The 25,549-nt window shown below is 40.4% G+C and overlaps 1 protein-coding gene across 1 annotated transcript in view; it reads left to right on the top strand.

Moving 5' to 3' along the window:
• Positions 1-25,549, top strand: part of KCMF1 (potassium channel modulatory factor 1) — an 89,450-nt gene that overhangs the window by 60,720 nt on the left and 3,181 nt on the right. Inside the window, exons 2-6 of the mRNA XM_037806592.1 lie at positions 68-235; positions 8,230-8,369; positions 18,135-18,236; positions 20,671-20,845; positions 22,566-22,848. Coding sequence (XP_037662520.1) covers positions 68-235; positions 8,230-8,369; positions 18,135-18,236; positions 20,671-20,845; positions 22,566-22,848 — 868 coding nt within the window. The remainder of the gene's footprint in view (positions 1-67; positions 236-8,229; positions 8,370-18,134; positions 18,237-20,670; positions 20,846-22,565; positions 22,849-25,549) is intronic.

The raw sequence follows: 25,549 nt of genomic DNA, 5'->3' as shown, positions 1-25,549 counted from the left end.
AAAATTTATAAAAATTAAATGGAGAGTGGTCTTTTATAGCTGCTAATTAAAGATTTCTTTTTTATAGGTGTCAGCTGTGATGCATGTTTAAAAGGAAATTTTCGAGGTCGCAGATATAAGTGTTTAATTTGCTACGATTACGATCTTTGTGCATCTTGTTATGAAAGTGGTGCAACAACAACAAGGCATACAACTGACCACCCAATGCAGTGTATATTAACAAGGGTAGATTTTGGTAAGTATTTAATTAAAATTTTAATGGATTATCATTTCAAACTTTGTGCATATGTATGTGAAGAAATAGAGGCAAAAATGTTCTAGAGCTATTCCCCATAGCATATTATGAGGCCCCGAATTCATTACAAATAAAATTAACCTTTTATATTCTAAGTAATTGTCTCTTAATCACAGTGTACTTGTTTGTGAAAGTCACACATAAATATACCCAATTGACAAGGTATAAAATGAAAGTCATTCACAAAAGGCCCCCTATGGTATGATTCCATTCATATGAACAAAAACAGGAGAATGTATAGAGACAGAAATTATGTTAGTGATTGGTTAGAGCTGGGTGGGGGAAGGGCAAGGGTGATAGGGAGTGATAGATAAAGAATATGGGGTTTCTTTCTGGTGATAAAAATATTCTGAAATTATGGTGATAGTTGCACGTATCTATACTAAATACTAGGATATGCTAAAAACCACTGAATTATACATCTTAAATCGTGACTTATATCTCAGTAAAGCTGCCTAAACAGGGAAAGAAAGAATGGTGAGCAGTGAATTGGTAAATTGCATTGTGTCAAATGTGTAAAGTAGTCCTATAGATATTATCAAATTATATCAAATGCGGGAGGAGGACCATACAAGAAGTAAGTTTTCATGGGAGTATTAAAGCATTCTAAGGTTCTTGTGTTGATCAAGAAGAGGATGAAGATTCTGATTACTCAAGGCTCTGTTAAATATGCATGAAGACAGATAAGGTGGTGGAAAGAAATGGAAATAGGCAAACCAGGTCAAATAAAAAGCACATATTTCAGAAATAAACCCAGGTATATGATTCATCTTTATAACTCTAATGGATTAAATTCTCCAGTTAAAAGACTACTATCAACAGATTGGATTATAAATGAAATCTAGTTACATGCTCTTTTAAATTTTCAATTTTGAGATAATTTACGACATATGAAAGAGTTTTAAAAATAGTTAGGAGCTCAGGTATACCCTTCACCCAGCTTCCGCCAAAGTTAACATAGTGCCTGTAATTAAAGGACAGCCTTTATTCAGATTTCCTTAGTTTTCCCCCAATGTTCTTCCCATTCCAAAGTTCAGTCTAGGAATATCACATTACATTTACTTGTCACATCTTCATAATCTCCTCCAGTCAGAATTCCCCAGTCTTTCCATGTCTTTTTGTGACCTTGGGACTTTTGAAGAGTTCCGTTGAGTTATTTTGTAGAATGCCCCTCACTTGGGCCTTGTCGAATGTGTTTTTATGATTAGATTGAGATCGTGCTGTATTGGGAAGTGCACCACAGCAGTGACGTGCCCTCCTCAGTGCATCACGTCATGGTCCATGATGGCAGTTGCCTTGTGGCTGGTGATGTCAGCCTTGATTACTTGGTTAAAGGTGGTCTTGGTTTCTCCACTGTAAAGTTACTATTTTCCCCTTTGTAATTGGTGAATATTTATTTTGAGGGAGAGACTTGGAGATTTGCAAATAATCCTGTTTTCCCTTAAACTTTTGCCCACCTGTTGCCTATTGGTGGCTCTCCCCTGAACACTTATTACTGTGGTACTCTGATGGTGATTTTTAATTTCTTCTTCATTTATTAATTGGAAGTTTCCATAAGAAAGAGTTGTTCCTTCTCCCCCACTTAGTTTATTACTTAGTTGATTACTTAGTTATATCAGTATGGACTCAGATACTTTTTTTATTCTTTGATTTACAAGCCATTACTATTATTATTGGAAAAATAGGAAATAAAAAAATAAATATAAAAGGTTGATGTTACTAACAGATGAAACAGAGTTGATCTGGGTAAATTCGTCTGGGAAAAGTAGTAGTTTAACATTTGTACATAATTTGAACATAGCCTCAAAATGTATAAAGTAAAAATTAACATAACCATAAGGAGAGATTTTCAAACCATCCTTAATTATAGGAAATTTAAAAATATTTCTTTGATAAATTGGTAAATTAAACAGAAAGTAAAGATTTGCATACTTGATCTTATAAAATAGAATATTGCTTCTAACCTTTTGAAGATAGTTGTTTTTTTCTAACACATATAAAAATATTGTGAAAATTGAGCCTATGCTAGGCCTTAAAGCTATTCTCAACAGATTTCATAGAGTTGGTATCATACCAACTACATTCTCAGATGGCAGTGCAATTAAGTAGCAGTCAATGAATAACAAGCTAGAAAAATCCCTTATGTTCGAAACTTGAAAAGCACTTTTAAACTAGTCGTGGGTCAGGAAAAATCATAATGGAAACTATAAAACACTAAGGACTTAACCATAACAAAAATACTTGTGGGAAACGGCTAAAACTGTACTTAGAGGAAAGTCCCTAGTTTTAAATGCTTACATTGGAAAAGAAAGCTCTGATTAATGAGCTAAGCATCTGGCTTAGTAAGTATGAACTAGGAATAGCAGAATAAATTCAAATAAAGTAGAAGAATGGAAATAATACAAATAAAAGTTTAAATACATAAAAAGAAAGAAAATATACAGTGAAAGTTGGCTCCTCACAAAGTCTAATAAAATAGACATACCTCTGGCACGATTGAGCAAGAAAAAAAGAGAGAAGAGTATATAATTTGATATGCTACAGAGATCAAACTGATAAAAGGGAAGTATGACCAAATTTTTGGAAGGACTGTGAAAAAGATGTCTTACCAAAACTGAGTCAGAAAGAAATACAGAATCTGAATAAAACAATCCCTCAAAGTAAAGACAATGAAGAAAGGAAAATTACAAGCCTGACTTACTCATGAACATGGATGCAAAAATGACAAACAAAATTAACAGCTAATTAAATCCAGCCATATATAAAAAAAGTTTTCTTTCAGGGTCAAGTAAGGGTTCTCTCAGGAATGTAAACTTGTTTTAATCCTAGAAAGTTGAAGAATTTATAACATAAACAGATTAAATGAGAAAAAAATCATATGATTATTTCAGTACATACAAAATAGTAACTGAATATTAAAGTCATGGTAAAAGGTAGAAAGAGTCCTAATAAAGGGCATTTACCAAAAAACTACACCGAACATTGTAATTAGTGGTGAAATGTTGAAAGCTTTATTAAATTAGCTTGCAAGGATTCTTGATATTATCACTGTGATTCAGCATTGCACCTAGCTGGTGTAATAAGACAAGAAAAAGAAATAAAAGGATACTTATTGGCTAGAAACAATCAAAAGTATTTGCAGGTGGCATGAAGGTTATGTAGCAACAAAAAGAAGGTGCTACACATTCATTATTGAAATTAAGAGTTTAGCAGAGTTGCTGGGTACAAAATCAACATGTAAAAGTCAGTTGTATTTATATTTATTTGCAACCATTAGACACTTGTTTTTTAAAAAAAGATACCATTTCCATTAGTAACTAAAAATCTGGAAATTTTTGTGTTGAAATAAGTTACAGAAGACCAAAGCTAATGGAGAAATATAACATGATTTTGGCTAGAAAGTTTTGTAACAATTTTGCAGTGTCACTTCATTCCAAATCAGCCTTTAGATTCAGTGCATTTCCAGTCAGAATTCTGGTAGGCCTTTTCACTGAACCTGATAAGACGATACTCTTAAGACTTTTGTGGAAGTGCAGAGGGCCAAGAATAGCCCAACAAAGTGGATAGGCTTGTCTTACCAAGTATCCTAAAGGTTGCAGTAATTAAGACAGTTCAATATGGAGGCAGAGTTAGAAAGAACAAATGGAACATAATAGAGCGCCTAGAAATAAACCTACACCTTTGTGGAAATTTGACTTATAAAGCAGGTGATGCATATGCAGTAAGGATAGACAGTTTAATAAATTACTTGTCTATAACAGTGAAAAAATAAAATTGGATCTCTATTTCAAACCCTATATAGAAAGTCTGTTCCAGGTATATTAAAGACTTCAGTGTGAAAGGCAAAAATAATTATTTAGGAGACAATAGAGGTAATTTCTTAAATACAAAGAGCAAAAAAGGAGAAGGATGTGATGAGTGGAACCAAGTTTATTCAAACTGTCATTCTGTTATGACTTGAGAAGAGAAGCAGAGACAAGAGGAAATAAACAAAAGATGTGGTAGTCCATCCCCATCAGCAGTGTAAAGGGTTCCTGTTTCTCCTCGTCCTCACCTGAACTAGTTACTCTCTATGTGTGTGTTTTTTTGTTTTTTGTTTTGTTTTGTTTTGTTTTTTGGCTTTTAGAAAGGGGGTTTATTTGGTTACAAATTAGCAGTCTGAGGCCATGAAAATGTCCAAATTAAGGCACCAACATGAGTATACCTTCACCAAAGGAAGGTCAATAATGTCCAGAAAACCTGTTAGTTGGGAAGGCTCATGGCTGGCATCTGCTGAACCCAGGTTGTGTTCCAGCTCCTCTCAGATCCTGTGAGTTTTTCAAAATGTTGCTCTTGGGGCATTTTGTCCTCCCTTAGCTTCTCTGGAGCAAACACTGGGCTAGCATTCCCAAACTGTCAGCAAAAGTCTGCTTTCAGCAGCTGTCTCCAAAATGTCTCTCTAAGCTGCAGCTGCAGCTTCTGTCCATAAACACTTTTATAGGACTCCAGTGATTCAATTAAGACCCACCCTGAATGGGCGGGGTAACACCTCTATGGAAATTGTCGAATCAGAGGTCTCACCCTCAGATGACTGAGTCACATCTCCATGGAAACACTCAAAGGATTCCAACCTAATCAACACTAATATGTTTCCCCCACAAGATTACATCAAAGAATATGGTGTTTTGGGGGACATAATACATCCAAACTGGTATAAGGGTCATCTCTCAATGTACAGCTCAACAAGCAGTCATATAGGTAATTTCAAAAATTGTTATGGGTTACAGTTCCATGGTATCAGTTGTTTCTTTTTTTTAATAATTCAGTTTTACTGAGATATATTCACATACCATGCAGTCATACAAAGCATACAATCACTTGTTCACAGTACCACCGTATGGTTGTACATCCATCACCAAAATTAATTTTTGAACATCTTCATTACCACACATACAAAAGTAATAAGACTAAAAACTAAAGTAAAAAAGAACACTGGGTGCTTTTTTTTTTTTTTTTTTTTGCCCCTGTTTTTCTGCTCATCCATCATACACTGGACAAAGGGGAGCATGATCCACATGGCTTTCCCAATCACATTGTCACCCACCCACAAGCTACACATTTATATAATAGTCTTCCAAATTCAAGGGTTCTGGTTTGTAATTTGACAGTTTCAGATATTTACTGCTAGCTATTCCAAATCATTAGAACCTAAAAAGGACTATCCACATTGTGCATAAGAGTGCCCACCAGAGTGACCTCTCGGCTCCTTTTGGAATCTCTCAGCCACTGAAACTTACTTCATTTCATTTCACATCCCCCTTTTGGTCAAGAAGATGTTCTCCATCCCACGATGCTGGGTCCAGATTCCTCCCCGAGAGTCATGTTCCACGTTGCCAGGGGGCTTTACACCCCTGGGTGTCAGATCCCACGTAGGGGGGAGGACAGTGATTTCATCTGCCAAGTTGGCTTAGCTAGAGAAAGAGGGCCACATCTGAGCAACAAAGAGGCATTCAGGAAGAGACACTTAGGCATAATTATAAGCAGGCCTAGCCTCTCCTTTTCAGTAACAGTCTTCCCAAGGGCAAGTCCCATGACTGAGGGCTCAGCCTGTCAAACCACCAGTCCCCTATGTCTGTGAGCACATCAGCAGCCATTGAGGTGGGGAAGCCCAACAACCCATGCATTCTTAGGGGAGTCTTTTAGGGTAAACGAATGGCAGATTCCAAACATCTCTAAGAACATTTCTTTACCAACTTTCCCCTACACTCGTTGTTTTAAGCTTTGTTTTCCTGAGCCCTGTGTATCTTTGCATTCTCTGTAACTGCTCTATCTGGGAGGGCCTGGGGTTTGGCGGAGAGCAAATACCTTCCTGGTTTGAGTGCAAAACCATCCAGGCTTGAAATAGGGTCGCTACTGCAATGGAGAGGCTAGGCCTGCCTAAGTGTGTGTTTTTTGTCGTCGCTGTCAATAGTGAGTGTGAGGTGATATCTTACTGTGACTTCCATTTGCATTACCCTGATGGCTAATCATGTTGAGCACCTTTTCTTGTGCTTACTGGCCATTTGTATATCTGCTCTGGAGAAATGTTTATTCAAGTCTTCTGTCCATTTTTCAATTGAGTTATGTGTCTTTTTATTATTGACTTGTAAGAGTTTATATATTCTAGATACAGGTCCTTTATCACATATATTTTTGCAGATATTAGCTCCCATTTGGCGGCTTGTGTTTTTACTTTCTTGATGGTGTCCTTTATACAAAAATTAAATTTGATGTCATTTACTGTTTTTTTCTTTTGCTTTACTTTTGTTTTCATGTCTACGAAACCATTGCCTAATCCCAGGTCACAAAGATTTACACCTCTGTTTTCTTCTAAGAGTGTTATTGTTATAGCTCTCATCTATATATCTTTGATCCATTTTGAGTTAATTTTTTTATATGGAATGAGATAGAGGTCAACTTCATTCTTTTGCATGTGGATATCTGGATGTCCCAATACTACTCGTTCAAAAGACTATTCCTTTCCCCAGTGAATTGTCCTGACATCCTTGTTGAAAATCAGTTGGCCAGAAAGGTGGCGGTCACTTCTTGACTCTCAGTTCTATTTCATTGGTCTAAACGTCTGTTTTTATTCCAGTTCCACACTGTCCAATTACTGTAGCCCTGTAGTAAGTTTTAAAATTGAGAACTTGGAGTCCTCCAACTTATTCTTTTTCCAAGATTGGCTTAGGTTCTGGGTCCCTCGAATTTCTATATGAATTTTAGGAGCAGTCTGTCAATTTCTGCAAAGATGCCATCTGGAATTTTGCTATGGATTGCATTGAATCTGTCACTCAATTTGAGAAGTTTTGCCACCTTAACGATATTAAATGTTTTGATCCATGAATGTGGGATGTCTTCCCATTTATTTTGATCTCCCTTAATTTCTTTCAACAATGTTTTGTAGTTTTTAGAGTGTGTTATACTTCTTTTGTTATGTGAATTCCTAAGTATTTTATTCTTTTTGACGTTAGCATAAATGGAATTGTTTTCTTAATTTAATTTTCAGATTGTTACTTGTAAAAATATTTTTATTTTTGTTTATTGATATTTTGTCCTACAACCTTGGTTAACTCGTCTATTCTAAGTTTTTTAGCAGATTCCTTAGGACTTTTCTATATACAAGATCTTGTCATTTGCAAATAGAGGTAATTTTTCTTCTTTCTTTCCAACTTGGATGGCTTTTATTTCGTTTTTCTGCCTGTGTGCTCTGGGTAGACCCTCCAGTACAATGTTGACAAGAAGTGGCAAGATTAGACATCCTGGTCTTATTCCTGATTTTAGGGTGAAAGCATTCAGTCTTTCACTGTGAAATACAATGTTAGCTGTGGGTTTTTTGTAGATTCCCCTTATTAGATTGAGGAAGTTTTCTTTTTATGTATTTATGCCAACTGAAGGCTTCAGGGCCATCCTGCTGTGGGAACCTTGTGTTCCGTGAAGGAGTAGATGCATCTGGGAGCCGGCATATTGATCGTGGCCTTCTGTGCTTTCCCTCTGAGCACTAGCGTTCTGTACACACCATTCCCTGCTCATATGTGTGTGAATATCAGCATTGTCACAGTCTGATATGAGGAAAGATAGAGGAAAAAAGAAATTACAGTAAAAGCAGAACCAGAGATGAAATCAGGGATGTTTTAGAATTAAATGAAGGGAAGGGAAATGTGTTTGCTTTGTTTGCTCTTAAGACTGGTAGCAATATATGGGGAAGGAGTCTTGGGTGGGTGTCATGAAGTCCTTGGGAGAATAAGGATGTTACATTATAAACCAAGAGTCACCCAAGCACTTCTTGGCAGAGTGAGGTTGATGGTGGAGATTTCAAGTTCACTTCTTAAAAACATTATTTTGTATCAGGTGATCACATTTTTATATATTAAAAAGCTAATAATTTTTCCTCAATGCAATTCCACCTTGTTTTTCAGATTTGTACTATGGTGGGGAAGCTTTTTCTGTAGAGCAGCCACAGTCTTTTACTTGTCCCTATTGTGGAAAAATGGGCTATACGGAGACATCTCTTCAAGAACATGTTACTTCTGAACACGCAGAAACATCAACAGAAGTGGTAAGCAAAACAGTCCTGTGTCTAAAATGATGTCATAAAATACACTATTCCTAAAATAAAAAAAGCTAGGTCACTATCCTCTACCTCCTGCTAGGCGTACTGATGCTGTTTGCATAATAACGAAATTACTTTTTAACAGCAAATTTTACTTATCCTGAGAGGCTGCATTTGGGCAAGGTAATGTCCCTCACTTGTCCACACCAGCCTTTCTTGCCCTCTTGCTAAAAAGCGTAGCACTTGGAGCCCTGACCAAATTCATGAGCCCTTCGTTAAATACATTTTGAAAAAGTTAAAAGTATCCTGAGATGCACCACATTTCCTCTTTTAGTAGTCTTGCTACCTGCTTAATTTTCTTCTGTAAGGAAACTTCACAAGGAAATTTGAAAATCTTTGATCATATATTAAGCAGAGGTCCATTGCCGCATCCTGTTGTAGCGTATCATTTTCATCAGAACAAATCCTTTGCTTCCTAGGTCAAAGCTCGGGGGCCCCTGGAATTACCTTCCAGACTGACCTGTTCCGGTAGCTAAAAGCCAAAGACCCAGGACAGTTCACAAAAAAATTTTTTGCCTTGAAAGCTTTTGGGATTCTTTACTTGACATGTGACTCAGCATGTGTCCAATTGAGGAATGATTAAGAATACCCAAAGGGTTCCCTCCCCCACTTACCATTGGTAATAGTAGTTAAAGTTAAGGCTCAATTTGGAACTGTAGGTATTGAATTTGGAGAATTTGGGCACGGGCAGTTGCACATTGCATCAATTAATAAGCCCCTAAATGTGCTCAGAACAAATGAACTGAAACCCAAGAGAAATAAAGAATGTGCCCAAGGACACACGGCCATTGAGGTTCAGAGCCTGGTGTGTGAATTCAACCAGAACTGCCTTAAGTTCCAAGGTCCGAACTTACCCGCCGCCCTGCTCTGCCTCTGCTGGGGCTCCCTTGTTACAGAGCCTTGAGTGGTCCAAGTTCACTTTTGTCTCCATCTGTACGGCTGCTAATTTGAGGCTTGAAGTCATTACAGGATTTATAGCTCAAACAGTTGATAAATTTACATCACGTAGTCCCCAAGCCAGATTTGACTCCTGAACAGCTCAGAAATGGGAAGCCTTGATCACTGCTGGAACATTTTGTGCTGTTCTCAGTCCTTTCTTTTTATTCAGTAAAGGTAAGTTTGCTTCCTCTTGGTGTATTCCCAGACACCACGCTGAAGAATCCTGTCTTGACTGCATCTCCACCCTCATTATTGTAGAAAACCTGCATTCGTTTCTTTTTTATTTCATTCCTGTTAAATTTGGTTACTTTATTTATATCCAGTAACAGGGGTTCCTTTTATTATAAATTAGGCATCCTTAAAGTCATTATCAGCCAATAAGCTCTAGTAGAGTACTTTCATAACCCCACTGGGGGAAGACAACTGCCCAGTTTTATTCACACAATATTGGAGAATCCATTGGAAATTTAAGTCAATTCATGAAATAAAAGCAGATTATTCAGTTTCCAAAATAAGAATCATCCTCCCCCCACTCGCCTTGCCTCTATTTTTTTTTTCCCCTCGAAGCAAATACCCAGAATTTGTTTATGCTCCTCTATACCTGATACCCAGCTTGAAAATTAAATGCCCACCATCTACAAATGGGCTTGTGGTCTGTCCCCAACAAGTTTGGTTTGACTGCGGGCCTTTGTTAAGCTCCCAGGCTTAGGACGTTATTTGAAGATGCCAACCTTGGTTTTGATGGCTGATGTCGTTTTTTCTGGGGTGCTTTACTACTTTTTCTGGGGTCAGCTTACTTGGCAAACTGGTTATGCCCTTGAGAAGAGGATACAAAGCTTTGATCATTGCCAGACTTTGATTCAAACTCACGTGTAGTTAGAGTTCATTTCTGATTCTTCCCCCCCCCCCAACCTTTTCCAGCCTTCAGGTTCTTATTGACACCGTCAATTAATAGGAGGTTCCTATTTCTTTCTCTTTCTCAAGATCTGCAAGTAACTACCCCCAGGGAAGATCGTAAAAGTAGGGCTTAGAGTGAGGTTTATCTTCTAACTAAACTTTAGTTAGAGTGAATTGTGGACAAAATAAAGAAATGGGACAACTCTGACTCTTCTGGAGTTATTTTTCAGTGTGACTAAATTATGTTGCTTCGGGTTTTGTGAGTTCCCAGGAATCAACGCACACATTTAATTTAAATTTCTGTACTAAAACATATTTAAAACCAAAACTAAATTACTTAGGACTTTGTAAATCACATATAAAAATATAAAGAAAAGCAAACCTTTTTAATATAAAAACTTCAAAACATTCTAAATACCACTCTTCAGAAGCAGGTAACAGTTAACCACAGCATTAAAACGGGGAGTATGAAATGGAGGAGGAAAATTTGATTCAGTGTAAAAAAAAGTAACTCATATGTAAATATAAATTAATTCCAACCTTCCACCGCAACAACAGAAAGTTAGATCTAGTTGAACAGCATGCTCACTCCAATCTTGAAAGGATGGGTATTAGAAAACAAACAGCCAAGGTAGCGGTAGCTCCAAGTTTTAGATAGTTCTAGAAGCCCAAAAGGAGTTTATTGACCTTGTAGCATGGATTTTTCCACTGGTGCTTTATGTATGTTCTCAAAGCAAAACTCCAGTTTTCAGTTTTACATTTATTACATCTGCAGATGTTATAAAATAAACTACTTTTAATAGTAGTGGGAAGTCCAAAAACCGGCAGTTATCATTAGCCTTGACAGTGATTAGTTCAATAGAAAGTCAAGTTTTCTGGGGGGATACCCATTAAAATATATGCATGTAAAGGTTTCTTGTGCCTTGGCTTTAAATTCTAATAGCTTTTTGGGGGTCGTCACTGTTCTGTGAAAGAAATTATGTTAGAAGTACCCCATTAACAGTATTGCAAGGATCAGAAAATCTGCCTTTCAGAACAAGCATGGGGTATTTCTGCAGCTGAATTCTAAGAGGGCCTCAAAAGGACAGTTTTTAAAAATAGTGAAAAATACACCAGAATTTTTAGAAAAAAGACAAAATTCATATGAACTTTAATGGTGGGCAGAGACCATGCCCATTTCTTGATTTTTTTTATACCCAAAGTGTTACCCTGAGTTATATAATCTTTATTACTTAAGTATTTTTATTTAGATTTATACAGGCTGCATTTAGAAGGGAATCACCCCCTAACTTAAAAAGAGGCTGTTTTCTAAAAATTCTTTGGATATCTGGTTCGGAACTCAGAGCAAGCAAACACATGAGTTTGTAGAACACATCATGTGTGAACCATCATTTCAAAGCTAGCCTAGGAAAGTTTACCTAATCTTATACTGGAAATGAGTTACTAGTATTAACAACAGGAAAATCATTTGACTTGAAATTGTGTTTTTATCTTTATGTGCTTGTGGTTGGGAAAAAAGCAAATTCATGGAAGGATGAAGAAATAGGTAGAGCTTTTCCAAAGACGGTAGAGCTATGGCAGTGGGTGGGTTCTTCATTTTATCTGATTTCACTTCAGAACATGCAACTCCTCTTCTCAGTTAAAAGGGCAGTTCTTCTTTTAAGCTTTTCAACCAGGATTAAGTTCATAATTTGACTCACAGCTGTAAACAGGGGTAGGGAATGGGGAGTGGGAGAAGAGGAAGGAATTCTAAGCAACGACTACACAGAACACAGGAGGGTGGGGGCTGCAGAAGGCTTGTAGGTGAGAGAAAGGGTGGGTGCCTGAGCAAAAATTAACTGAGTTATCAACAGTAAAAGAAGAAAAGGGTAAGGGGAACGCATCATTTGCTTTACCCCACTTCTTTGCCCTCAAAAAATTACGAGCAAAGGAAGGATAGTTTAGATAATTCCTGGGCCAGTTATTAAGGACAGCTTGGAAAGGGAAACTTTTACCGGCCTTATGCAAGATAAATGTCCATGTGCTGGATCAGATAAAGAGGTTTTTTTCGTGTATTTTTCTGTAGCAGTGAACAAAATAGTCAAGTAACCTGTTGTGAAATCTCCCCACCTCTCCCCACCACCACCCCCCACTCCCCACGAGAAAGGTGAAAACACTTATCCCATCCTACATCTTAGCTCCGCCCCCATCACTGTTAAAGCTCTGCACAGGCCCAGAGAGAATGCTGTTGGGCATGGTTATGTGTGATCAAGCAAGAGACTGGAGCGGATCCTAGTGCACTTTAGCCTGGCTGATGATTGTATTGGGGTCAAATATATGGAACTCTTGTTTAAAAACAAACCCCAGGCATGCTGGCTCTTGGTGATTTTTTTTTAATATACATCTGTATAGCCCGTTTCATGTGGGGGAGGCGGGTGGACGTTGAGCAGTGACTTGGCGTTTAGATGTGGAGTTAGGATTTCAGAAGATATGTTCTGGGCACCTGTATTAGAAAGCACCCTGACTTTTGCTCACGGGCATTCCTGCCCTGGGACCACGTGGGAGCTCCACTGTATTCCTGAGATGGGATCCCATCTTAGTTCACTGGTGGAGTCTTCCACGAGGGCTGCGGGTGAAAAGCAGATGCATGGTGACCCTCAGTGGCAAGATGAAGCAGAAGAGAAAGACGCAAGCAATAGCAAGGACAAGACTGAGAATAGCCAGAACATTTGTGAATAAGGACTTTTTCGTTGTTTTATGTAAGTAGCAATAGCAATTGGTGTTTCACATAACAGGGAAATATTTAGTTTTTTGTTCCACCAACGTTCAATGCCATTGTGTACTTAAGCAGCATCTGCCAAACATATCCAGTTACTAGAATCTCCTGGGTGTGCGAACTTGGTACTTTCTGCATGATTTCTCTATAAACCTACAAAAGCTCTAAATTATTAAAAAAAAAAAAAAAATCACTTGGGGTCCTTGTTTTAAAAAAAAAAATACAGATTTCAGAACCTCCCAGAATTAGTCTCCAGGCAGGAGCTCAGGAAAATACACTTTTTTTAAAAAAAATCCAATTGATTGAGATACATTCGCAAACCATACAGTCTGTCCACAGTGTACAATCAATTGATCACAGTACCATTATATAGTTGTGCATTCATCACCACAGTCAATTTTGGACACTTTCATTACCACACAAAAAAAAGAATAAGAATAAAAACTAAAGTAAAAACACCCAAAACATCCCATTCCCCCCTCCTTCCCTGTTATTCATTTGCTTTTTGTCCTCATTTTTCTACTCATCTGTCCATACACTGGATAAAGGAAGTGCAAGCCAAAAAGTTTTCACAGTCACATAGTCACACTGTGCAGTCTTCATGGCTACACAACCGTCTTCAAGAATCAAGGTCACAACCCTTTTTAGGTTCTAAAGAACTGGGGTAGCTGGTGGTGGATACCTGAAACTATCAAACTACAACCCAGAACCCATGAATCTCGAAGACAGTTGTATAAAAATGTAGCTTATGAGGGGTGACAATGGGATTGGGAAAGCCATAAGGACCAAACACCACTTTGTCTAGTTTATGGATGGATGTGTAGAAAAGTAGGGGAAGGAAACAAACAGACAAAGGTACCCAGTGTTCTTTTTTACTTCAATTGCTCTTTTTCACTCTAATTATTATTCTTGTTATTTTTGTGTGTGTGCTAATGAAGGTGTCAGGGATTGATTTAGGTGATGAATGTACAACTATGTAATGGTACTGTAAACAATCGAAAGTACAATTTGTTTTGTATGACTGCGTGGTATGTGAATATATCTCAATAAAATGATGATTTAAAAAAAAAAAAAAAAAAAAGAATCAAGGTCACTGGGTTGCAGTTCGACAGCTTCAAGTATTTCCTTCTAGCTATTCCAACACACTAAAAACTAACAAAGGGATATTTATATAGCGCATAAGAATACCCTCCAGAGTGACCTCTTGACTCCATATGAAATCTCTCTTAGCCACTTAAACTTTATTTTGTTTCATTTCTCTTCCGTCTTTTGGTCCAAGAAGGCTTTCTCAATCCTACAATGCTGAATCCAGGCTCATCCTCGGAGTCATGTCCCATGTTGACAGGGAGATTTACACCCCTGGGAGTCATGACCCACATGGAGGGGAGGGCAGTGAGTTCACCTGCAGAGTGGGCTTAGGCCACATCTGAGCAACAAAAGAGGTTCTCTAGGGGTGACTCTTAGGCACAATTGTAAGTAGGTTTAACCTCTCCTTTGCAGAAGTAAGCTTCATAAGGGCAAGCCCCAATATCGAAGTCGTGGTCTTCTAAATTTGTAGCTCCCAATGCTTGTGAGAATATCATTAATTCCCCAGGTGGGGAAGTTTAATAGGAAAATACATGTTTAGCAAGTGCTCCAGGTGATTTATAGTCTTGGCCAAATTTAGGAAACACTAATTTAAGCCAATTCAGTAAGTCTTAGCGTTAACAAGTATCCCTAATTCTAAGCTAATGTGTTACCTGGAATTCTCATGTGACAGAGCTGTCGTTTGTGTGGAAGGTGTGAGCCCCGCCGTGTGGCAGCACAGGTGTGCTCAGCAAACCCACACTTGCACCTGGCTTACAGAGTGGCCCCTCTCTCCCTGCCCCCTCCCCACCCCTACCCTCACCTTTGCTGTTTCCCTTGCCCCACTTTGCTCCTCTTCTTGTCCCTTCATTACCTCTCAGAAAATACATCTTTGGGTGACCAGAATTTTTATGCTAATATGTGAATTAGCTTGCTAAGTATAAAATGTAAAACTTAAGAGACAGCCAGGCCTCTGCTCTACCAGCACGTGCCAGGTCTGAATCTATCTTGTAGCTTAATGCGTCCCAAGGCGCAGCGTCTGTCACGTGGCTCTGGCCTGGTCTCTTGGTTTTCTGTGCCAGCTGCCAAACCAAGAGATCCTCCCACTGCCACTCCAGTATTCCCTTATCCTCAGTCACTCTTTCCCTAGTCATTAGGGAAGTTTCTGTGCATTGTTTTTCTCTGAATGCGGCAGTTCTAAATATTTTCATCCTGTGATCTTAGCACAGTTACATGTCATGAATTCTAAGGGATTTGAGGTAAGAACTTAAGTTGATGTACAATAATGAAAGGCCTTGATTTTCTTTCTTTGTTTTACATCCCCATCTCAAAGGTGCTTTTCTAGGTTGTAGGAGATAATCAGTCTTATTAGAATAGTCTTAATATGTTTCATAGCTGTACTTTCCCATTCTGTCTTCCTTCCAGGAATGCATGCTGTCGAAATACCTTTCTCACTAGGAACATTTAAACATACCCTCAAAGTATTGAATTATCTGCAGCCATCTTTCTGCAGTTCAAGTTGTGCATAGATTTTATCCAAAGGAGACATTTTAGAGAGAAGATACCTTTATACGTGTAAAGTCTTATGATATTGTAAAAAAAACTGTAGATAGTTCAGTATATTAGTTTCCTAAGGCTGCCATAACAAATTACCACAAACTGAGTGGCTTTAATGAACAGAAATTTACTCTCACAGTTCTGGAGACCAGAAGTCCGAAACCAAAGTGTGGGCAGGGCGTGCTCCCTCAGAAGGCTCTGGAAGAATCTGTCCTTGCTTCTTAGAGCTCCTGCCTGTTGTCAGCAGTCCTTGGCCTTCCCTGGCTACCTCTATCCAACTCTGCCCCCTTTATCACATGGCCTTCTTCCCTGTGGCTCTGTGCACCCCTCTTCTCACAAGGACCCCAGTCCTGCATGCAGGGCCCACCCTAATTCAGCAGGACCTCATCTTAATTTAAACAACTATATCTGCAAAGAGCCTACTTCCAAATAAGGTCACATCTTGAAGTTTTGGGTTTTCAAGGATTTGGGGTGACACTATTCGATGCACTGCAAGTATCATTTTTACAAAGTGAGAAGAATCTCAAAAATATCTGAACTGGCTTGTTCATTTTAATTTTGAACAACTAGAGTTTGCCTTCTCTCTGAATCCTGATGGTCTTTTTGTTTTAAGTTAGTCAGAGGTCTGGTCACAGTTCCCAAACCAGACCAGAGACACACCATCCTGTCCTGTGTCTCTCAGAGGGTTTACACGATGTAAATGAGTCAGTAACACGGGAAAAGTGAAAGAAGTGATTTGGACACCAGACACAGTGTCACAGCACCAGAGTCGTGTTGGATCCTAAATTACTAGCAAAGAGAGAGTAGAGAATCTATAAACTTGCAAACAAAGTTTCTTTTCTCTCTGATGGAAACGCCCTACCACCTTTCTGGCGTCTTCTAAGAAAGGCACAAATGAGCACATCTGTCTGCTTTCTCTTTGGGCCTCACAGGCACGTTCTGTTGTGACACCCCACCCCACCCCCCAGTCCTTTTGCACGCTGCTTCCTTATATGTTATTTCTCATGAGCATCTGTGGATTTTCTTGAGGGTATTTCTCAGGCAGTTGCTTGGTTAGTTTCGTGAGTTCTCAGCTTCCTGAGGCAGGTGATTGGAACAATCGACAGGGCGTAGGAGGGCCTGGTATTGAACTAGAGTGAGACTCTCAGGGCCTCCTGTTCCAGTCATTAGAAGGTGTTGGGTTTGCTGAGATGCTAGGGAACCAGTAGCTTGCTTTCCCTCCACACCCCAACATTGTCCCTCCAAGTCGCACTTTCCCCCACCTCCTTGTCTCCAGTCCTCCCTTTTCTCCCCTCTTCTGGAAGCAGACAGCAAGGCCTGCTGGTTGCCTGGACTTGACTCCAGGTGAAGTGATGTAGGCACATAGCTCATGTTCTGGCAAGATAAATCCCATATCCCATCTTCTGCTCCCCTAGCCCCGGCACAAGCCTAAAACTTTAACTGTTCATTCCTTGGGACTCCCTTTGGTCATGCCTCTTTGCATCAGCCCTTTCTTCGTGGCCTTGTTCCTTAAGATTAAAGTTCTTCGCGCTTCATAGCTCGGCTGCCGCTGTCGGGCCATCGTACACCCATTGCAGTTTCTGAAAGAGTAAGGACCTTTCCTCTGAAAGTTCCTCATGCTTTCTAGCCTGTCTCTCTCCTGCTGCTACTCAAACTCCTATCTCAGGCACCACTTCCCAACCTGCCAGCCCTCCTCCGTTAGACTCTGTACACACCATTTTACTCCTACTTCCTCTTCCGATACCTTGTCTTTAGTCCCACAGGGAAGTTGGTCTTCTACTCCTTGACCCTTGATTGGGTCACAGCTGTCTGTCCCACTGCCATCCCTTAAATCATCACACCGTTTTTACGCTGTCTTCGTCTCTCTGTCTCCTTGTCTGGAAAATCAGGTTCTAAAAAGGGCCTCCCATCCCCCTTCCCCTTGGAAATTCCATCCGTGGATTTACAGAGCATATCTGCATATCAGCAGTAATCATTGACTGTCTTACCCTGTCACATTCAAAGTACACAGGTCTGCACAGCTGTGTTTTAACTAACCCTCTGCTTTCTTCTTTGGGGATAGAAGAAAGTTGCCTGGGGCCCGGGGGAAGGGCTGTAAGCCTGGGTCTCAGTCTTTGCCATTCAGGGCTGGACTTGGCAGACAAGAGTGCACTAGATAGCACATTTTAAACACACTGTTTTGCTAGACCATGTGAATGACTTTATTGTGGTTGTTAGAAAGCTGCGCTGGAGCTGACGCTGACCCGTCTGGAGCAGTTGCGTCTGTCCGGAGAAGAGCTCTTCCTCCGCAGTCTCATCGCAGCTGCGCCTCAGCTGCAGGTGACAGCGCCGAAGCACTGCGGTTCTCCCTGGTCCACTGCTTTTCTCTAGTTCAGAAACTACTGTGCTTTTACCTGGCTACAATTTGCTGATAGCAGTAGTTCATAGTAAAGCACTGGTGCAAAAAGATGCTGAATGATGCTCGCTTATTAACCCTGCTTTCTTGACTTTCGTTTCAGATTTGTCCAATCTGTGCAGCGTTACCCGGAGGCGATCCTAATCATGTCACGGACGACTTTGCAGCTCACCTTACACTTGAACACAGAGCCCCTAGAGATTTAATATCCTTTTAAGACACAACGGGAAGGGTTTTTTTTTAAAACACTTGTCATTTTGGCTGTTTTTAAGGACAGTATCCCCAAAGAGAGAGAAACTAATCTCCAAATTATTTATTTGGCCCTTTCCTAAAAGTGTCGAGATGCACTTTCTTAAATCCCTTTATGTGCTGTCACTGCTGTGTGAATCCTGTTCATTACGTGAGAGGTGATCTGCTCGTCATCTTTCCTTTCGTGCATTACAGTCACAGATTTCCTAAAGGCAGTTTGATCATCACGTGCTTTCCTACAGGAGGTTATCATCCAAAAGAGGAAAACGCTAATCCAAACTGAAATCTACCCAATTAAATAAAAGGAGGGTTTATTGTTTATCCTCTGTCCCCTGCCGTCTTGCCCTGTTGCTCCCAGCGTCTGTGGTGGGATGGAAGGGCAGGTGTGCATCCTGGGTCTCCTTTCCCTTTTGGGGTCTCCTGCTCCCAAGAGAGCCGTTCCTCCCTGGTCTCTGAGGAGGACAGCACAAGGCCACTTCCAGTTCTGTTCCTTTCCCACTGCATTTCTGCACCCTCTTTCCAAGCCTTTTTGTCAGAAATTCCTGACAGTGTTCCCTGTAATCTCTAAGAGATTATCAACCCATGAGAGCATTTAATTTTGTAGCCCTAAAGCTTCCACTTTCAGATTATGAATGTTTTCCTAAAGCTGTCCCCTGTTGAGTTCTGTTCTCATGTAAAGGCTTCAGCGGTCATTGCAGTTTAAAGCACTTCAGGAGCTAATCAGGACTTTCTCTCTGCCAGGCTATATCTTGATTCCTTTGATTGCCTCTCTGGCAGTCATAATACAACCTTAGGCCTGTTGAGAAAGAACCAGCCCCGTTCCTGGTTCACAGTTCCTAATTTTCTCATTGGAAAATGGCCCTTTACATATAGGGAAAGATAGAGAAACTAATAGAAAGATAAAGGTATGGGACCAACCTGAGAAATTGGTGTCAGCCTAAGCCAGGTCGGTCTGGGAGCGGGTATTCAGTGAATGGAGAAAACCATGCTCCGTAGTGCACAGTGAGGGAGCAGTGGTTTTCTTCTTCTTCTTTTCTTTTCTTTCTTTTCTTTTCTTTTTTTTTAAGAGAATGAGAAAACCCAGATGGATCAGGAATACTTAAGACTTTGAGTCACTTTGCATTTTGTGTAATAGAATCCCATTCCATACTCAGAAGCTTACGCTTGATCCATATTTTACTCTATCTTCATGGAGAAACTTGGCAAATAAACTTAAAACCAAGCTGATATGCTGGACTTTTTCAGTAGGTTCCAGGGCCTCTGGCATCTGCTTCAGTTTTCATGAGTCTATTGAAAGAGTCTCTAGTTACCAAGAAAAGATTAAATTATGTAAAATATAAGGTAGGAGAAGGCATGGATTACATTTTCGATTCCTAACATGTATTAACATTAAGTTCTAGAAATCAAAATGTTGGCCTGGGAGTTAACCCTGAAAACACTGATTTTTCAGGTACTCCACGTGTTACTATGTTGTAACTCTGTTGGACATCAGGGGTGTCTTCTGTGTAACCTCTCAAGCACCATAGCTTTTCTTTTTCATTCTTTGAATGGAATTCTTCAAGTCCATTTCATATGTAGCTACCCTTTTATATGACAAAATATAATGATCATAATACCACCTTCTGTAGATCCCAGGCCTTCACTATGGATTCCTTGTGAAACAGGCCACTTCATGGTGTAGCCTGAGGGCCTCAGGGGCTGTGCACCCTGTCCCGAAATGACTTCAGAACCATCAGCTGAGAAACAGGAAGTCTGTAAAAGAGTTAATCTGCATTGTATGGCTCTTCTGTTTGCTGCTTTGTAGGAAAAGTCTCATCTTTCTACTATGATGTTTTTTCTTCCTGCCCCCCCCCCCCCCACATTTCTCTGTGTATCAGCTTGACCCACACTCAGCTGTGTAAGATGGTTGAAGCTGCTGGAAATTTGCCTTCTTGATAAATGTGATGATATTCTCTGTGTCCACTTGCATGAGACATTCAAATCTCTTCTTTGCTGCTTCTCAGCAGCATTGGAGAAGAGCTTGAAGAAATGTGTGAGGTTGGGTACTGGGGCCAGGGCAAGGGAGTGTCTCAGCGTGGTGCCCGGCCATGTGAGGCTTTCACCTCGGCTGCCAGTGCCACTCTGATCGTGGTGGCTGGAGCCTGGGAAGTACACTTTGGAAACACATGCACAATATGCACACACACTTACACGTTGCTTTATACTTCAGTATCATCTTTGCACTTAATAGCTGTCACAGAGTTGGGACATTTGCATTCTAAATTAAATGTACATTATTTTATAATGCTTACAGTTTAAGAAATCTGCTTGTCTATGTAGCAAGGGCTCCTGTGATTCTCCCCCCCCCCTTCTATGAAGTACTTTGGTCTTTTTCTTAACTTCTGAGTTATGATGAATCGAGTGGTGTTCGACACGTACGTAGAATGTTTCACCCTGGCCGGGGCTTAGGAGGTCCTCGTGCTCGTAGATCAAACATGCACTTTACTAGCAGCTCTACTGGTGGACTTTCTTCTTCTCAGAGTTCATATTCTCCAAGCAGTAGGGAAGCCATGGATCCTATAGCTGGTAAGTTAGTTCCACGTTCATAAGGGAATGGTTGGGCAGCACTCCATAATATTTTTGTGTGTGGGTTGTGGTCTTAGTCTTTTACTCCCTGATCACATTTCTGTGTTCCTTCATTAAATTCCCAGATGTAGGAAATACATAAAAAGCAGAGAATTAAAATAAAGCAGTTCATACTGTTTTTTAGCATTTCTTCAAGTCCTTGGGGGCATAAGGTAATAAGCAGTTTTATGTTGTATTTGTGGCCTCTGTTGAACGCCAAGAAAATCATGAAAGATTACAGAATTGGAAGACCTCCAGAATTCAATGATTCATCCTCCGTAAATACGCAGATTAAAAACAAAAACAAAAATAAGCAAGCAAGATGATAAGACTAAAAAACATGAAGCTCTTCTCAAGAAAGAAAGTAAAGAATTTCTGTCCTTGCCTTGATAACTATACTGTTGTGAAATATATTGAAAAGTTTGAGGAAAATCAAACTTTGTTGTTCACAGCTAAGTCACTTGATCTAGTGCATGACAAAACTGGGAAGCTAGCAAAGCGCACAAGTGTCAGAAGTCACTGTAGCCCGAGAATCTGCAAGATGCTCCAATCTGACAGGTGGCAAAATTCTGGAAAATCTGTGAGGCTTGAAAGTCTGGAAGCTGTGATGTGCCTTGGAGAAGACTATGAGATATCAGGAAGTGTAGATCTATTATATGACCTGAAACAGTTTTACAAAATATTCTTTAAAAAAAAAAAAGTGAGATATACAATATAAAATCTCAATTCCAGATGCATTTTTTCACACACACATACACATACCCACAAACATCACCACTACCAAAAACAATCCAATAACTGAATTTAGGGTTTTATTTGTGCTAATATTCCTTTGTCTCTTTCTTTGTTTTTGGTCCTAGGCTCCAAAGAGTAAAGTAATTTCTGGGAGCAAAGTTGAAAATTAAAAAATTCTCTCCATTTTTTCTCTGTCAGTGAAAATTAGTTTATTTTAGTGATGGAAAATATATTCCATGAAAGTGGTTATAAGAGACTCTAGGATGAAGCAATAATGAGCAGGGAAACAGAAACCTGCCCAGAAACGGTCTCAAACATGAGATTGTTACTGAAGAGATTTTCTGGCCTGGGGCTGTGTGAGGCCACCATCGGTTCTTTGTAAGCTGGGCAGACCCTCTGCCCAGGAGGCAGCAGTCCCCGTACCTTACTGAAGCAAGCACGCAGGGACAGGGGGTCCACATCGCTTTGGATGAGCACAGCCTTATTGCTACAAGAAGACTGGATGTGTCGAGCCGTGTTCCTGGAGCTGGAAAGATAGTGGACAAAGTGGACTTGATTCCTGCTCTCCGGGAGCCTGTGTTGAGGGGCTTATGTTAGGTCTGGGCCAGCAGATGAACCACTTTACTTAAATAAAATACTAAGAGAAAGTAGAACTAAAATAGTCTGTTAAATAATTGTAATTTAAACAATTTCTCTTTTAAGTTTATTGCTTAAAACAAAAATAATTGTGCGTTACTAGTCGTGTGTGTTTGCATTCCCCGTACCCAACAACAAAAGCCTCCAGGATGCCTCCCTGAGAGGCACTGAGCTCCAAGCTCACACTGTGTCACTGTAGATACCTCCCTGCTCACGGCGCTTTTCGTGTTCCCCCAGTAGGTATGGGCTGTAGCCTTTCCTTTCCCTCAGTGTTTATGTCGACTTTAATCGTCTTCTTTTCTGTTGGCAGAGCTCTTATCTCAGTTATCAGGAGTGAGGCGTTCTGCAGGAGGACAGCTTAATTCTTCTGGCCCTTCCGCCTCTCAGTTACAGCAACTGCAGATGCAGCTGCAGCTAGAGCGGCAGCACGCCCAGGCAGCGCGGCAGCAACTGGAGACCGCACGCAACGCAACCCGGCGCACTAACACAGGCAGCGTCACCACTACAATCACACAGTCCACAGCAGCCACCAACACAGCGAACACAGAGAGCAGTCAGCAAACGCTCCAGAATTCACAGTTTCTTTTAACGAGGTAGCACGTTCATTCATATAATTTTCTTTGAGAAGTAGTGTTTTGTTAACACTACGCCATCTGAAATGATCTTCCTTCTCTTTTGTGTGTCTGGATAGTCTTAGAAACTCAGCCTTTGATCAGACCATTAAAACTCACAGATCTCTATCAAAGCTGCATATTTACTATTTCCCCAAGAAAGTAAAAAATAGAGGAGGAATGCTGCTCTTGTTCTCACAGTGTATCTCATTAGCTAACAGGAATTGCTTTACCCTTCTGCCCCTAAAACTTAAACACCAGTCATTACATAGATGGACATTTATACCATAATTAACATTCTTTTTATTGCCATTCTCAGTCTTCCCTGAAATAGTAAAAGGTACAGAAGAGGATTGTATAGTAGTACAGTGGTGGTTTTCTCCTGAGAATTTCTAAAGAAGCGGGATTTAAGTTCTTACGGTTGGCACACATAAGAAACTACAACAAAAAATAGTTTGCCACAGGGTAAGTCATTTTAAGCACCCGGTAAACAGCTCCACTAAATGGAATAGAGTTCTTCTTTGCTTCTGAAATGATCCATAGCAACTGAAAATCCTCTGCCCAAACCTCGTAGACCTTTTATGTGACTGTTAAGAATATAAAGGATTTTTTAAAGGGCAGTGATGATACAGACTCAGGCTCGGCATATGCTGGAGGCAGACACTAGGCCCATCCTGGACTCATTTGGACTTTTAGTGGAACCAAAAGGAATGTAGGTGGAAACCATAAAATGACAAAGGAAGATGGTACCATGATTAGTTAGCGCCAAAAGGCAATGTGTGATAATTTGTTGGGATGTTAGAGGAAAATACTAGAATTTCTATTTATATTCCTTTTTCATCTCAAACTTTTAAATATCTGTTTTAGTACAGTGGTATGTGGGTATAACTGCAAATAACATATTGTAGATGTGAATAAAAAGTATCCGAGGACCTCTGGCTGCTCTAGGAGGTCTGGGGCACGGGCCCGCAAGTCAGGTGGCCCTGGGCCTAAGGCTCCAGCTCAGCCGCGTTCCAGTGTGGACGTTATGCAGATCACTTCTCCAGACTTCTGTTTATTGTTGGTGTCCCCTGTGGGTTAAATGGAACGGTGGCCTGTAGGTGGTCTGACTCGGCATTGGACGTAGATGTGGCCTAGTTTATAGTGCCCATGATCATCACTTGTCACAGTTCTAAAGAAGAACCCTCAGATGGGCACTTTACCTTTGGATTCTCTCTGCAAGGTCGGGAACTGTGCCTGGTTATTACCAAAAAATTTTGCTTCAGCATAAAGAAGCCACAGAGCCACAAAGGGCTCCACCCTGCTGCTGTCTGACCTTCCCTGGGGGGCCGGCCAGCAGCAGGTCCGGCAGAGTGTCCACCAAGAGGTCCCTGGCCTGTGGGTGGGACGTCTGCCAGCACCCTTTGGAGAAGGCATCCTCCCATCCTTGCCTGTTCTCTCTTTAGAGCCCCCAGCTTGGCAGGCTTGACCTGGGGCTTCTCCACACTGGACACTCTCCCCTGGGCACACGAGGGTGGCCTTCTCGGACTCTTCTTGGTTTCCTGGTTGTGTAGCTTCAGAGGCCTCCTGCTGTCGTCTCAGTCAGAGAGTGGCTCACGTCTGCGTAGTACTCTGTAGTTTGCAGACCATTTTCCACATTTCTGTTTTATCATTTGATCTTCTCTGAGGACTGGCATTATTCCCAGTAGGGAAATGAGACTCGTATGATTTATTTAGGGTGATAGTTCCCAAAATATATGCCTGGGAACTTTATATATTCTAAGGAACATGTATTTTGTTACTTTTGTTAAATTTTTTTTCCTGATGAATAATTTGAGAGGAACTAAGTAACAAAAATAAGGAGTTTATTTACTGTTTGGCTTCTCAGAACATGAAAAATGTTAACGTGCATTGTAAATCTTCAAGGCAGGAAGAGTGTTTGCAGTGTTCCCACAGCCGGCGCGGCTCTCTGGTCACACAGCTGTTCGTGCTGCGTACAGGGCTTATCTTTGGCCTCTTCTCGACCAGGGGCAATCCCTTGTCACGGTGCCCTCGAATTGATGGTGGGGACTGACGCCCTATGGGGTCCAGGATAGTTGACCCAATGGAAAGTGATTGCTTGGGGGTCTAGGTCTGTTTGCAGTTCTTCTAGATCCAAAGTGAAATTTGGCCCATCAGGTTTTGTCTGCCCTTGAAGAATGGGGCATGTCCTTAGTTATTACCTTAAAAGATCAGGACAGTACCCTTTCTGGATATTGGAATCACATACTCTCTAAAGGAAATAGAACGTTCTTCAGGGACCAGGGGCCTCAGTCAGTATGTTTCTAGTTTACCTGCTTAATATGTAGGTGTACCCTCTTCTGTTATACCCTTTATCTTTTTATAATAGGTTTGACATCTTCGCTTTAGGGTTTTTTCCCCCCTTCACCAAAGGCCTTTCCCAAATCTAACGACACGGAATGTATTTCAGTTTTTAATACTCTTATACTTTGGGATTGAGAATGTGTAGCCTCCTGCTCAATGTCCTATCCCATTGCATACTCTATTGTGATATTATTTTGTTTTCTGAGCCATCGATCTAATCATTCAGTGGTTTTGTGCTTAACAGCTATGACATTCTGAGTATGTTACTTAACTTGTTTCAGTTTCCTCTTCCTGTACAATGTTGGTAATAATAGGACCTAACTCATAGGACTTCTGTGAA

Source organism: Choloepus didactylus, chromosome 17 (assembly GCF_015220235.1).
Source record: "Choloepus didactylus isolate mChoDid1 chromosome 17, mChoDid1.pri, whole genome shotgun sequence".
NCBI lineage: Eukaryota > Metazoa > Chordata > Mammalia > Pilosa > Megalonychidae > Choloepus > Choloepus didactylus.
The sequence above is the reverse complement of the archived record's forward strand: the minus strand, read 5'-3'. Positions and strand labels throughout refer to the sequence as shown.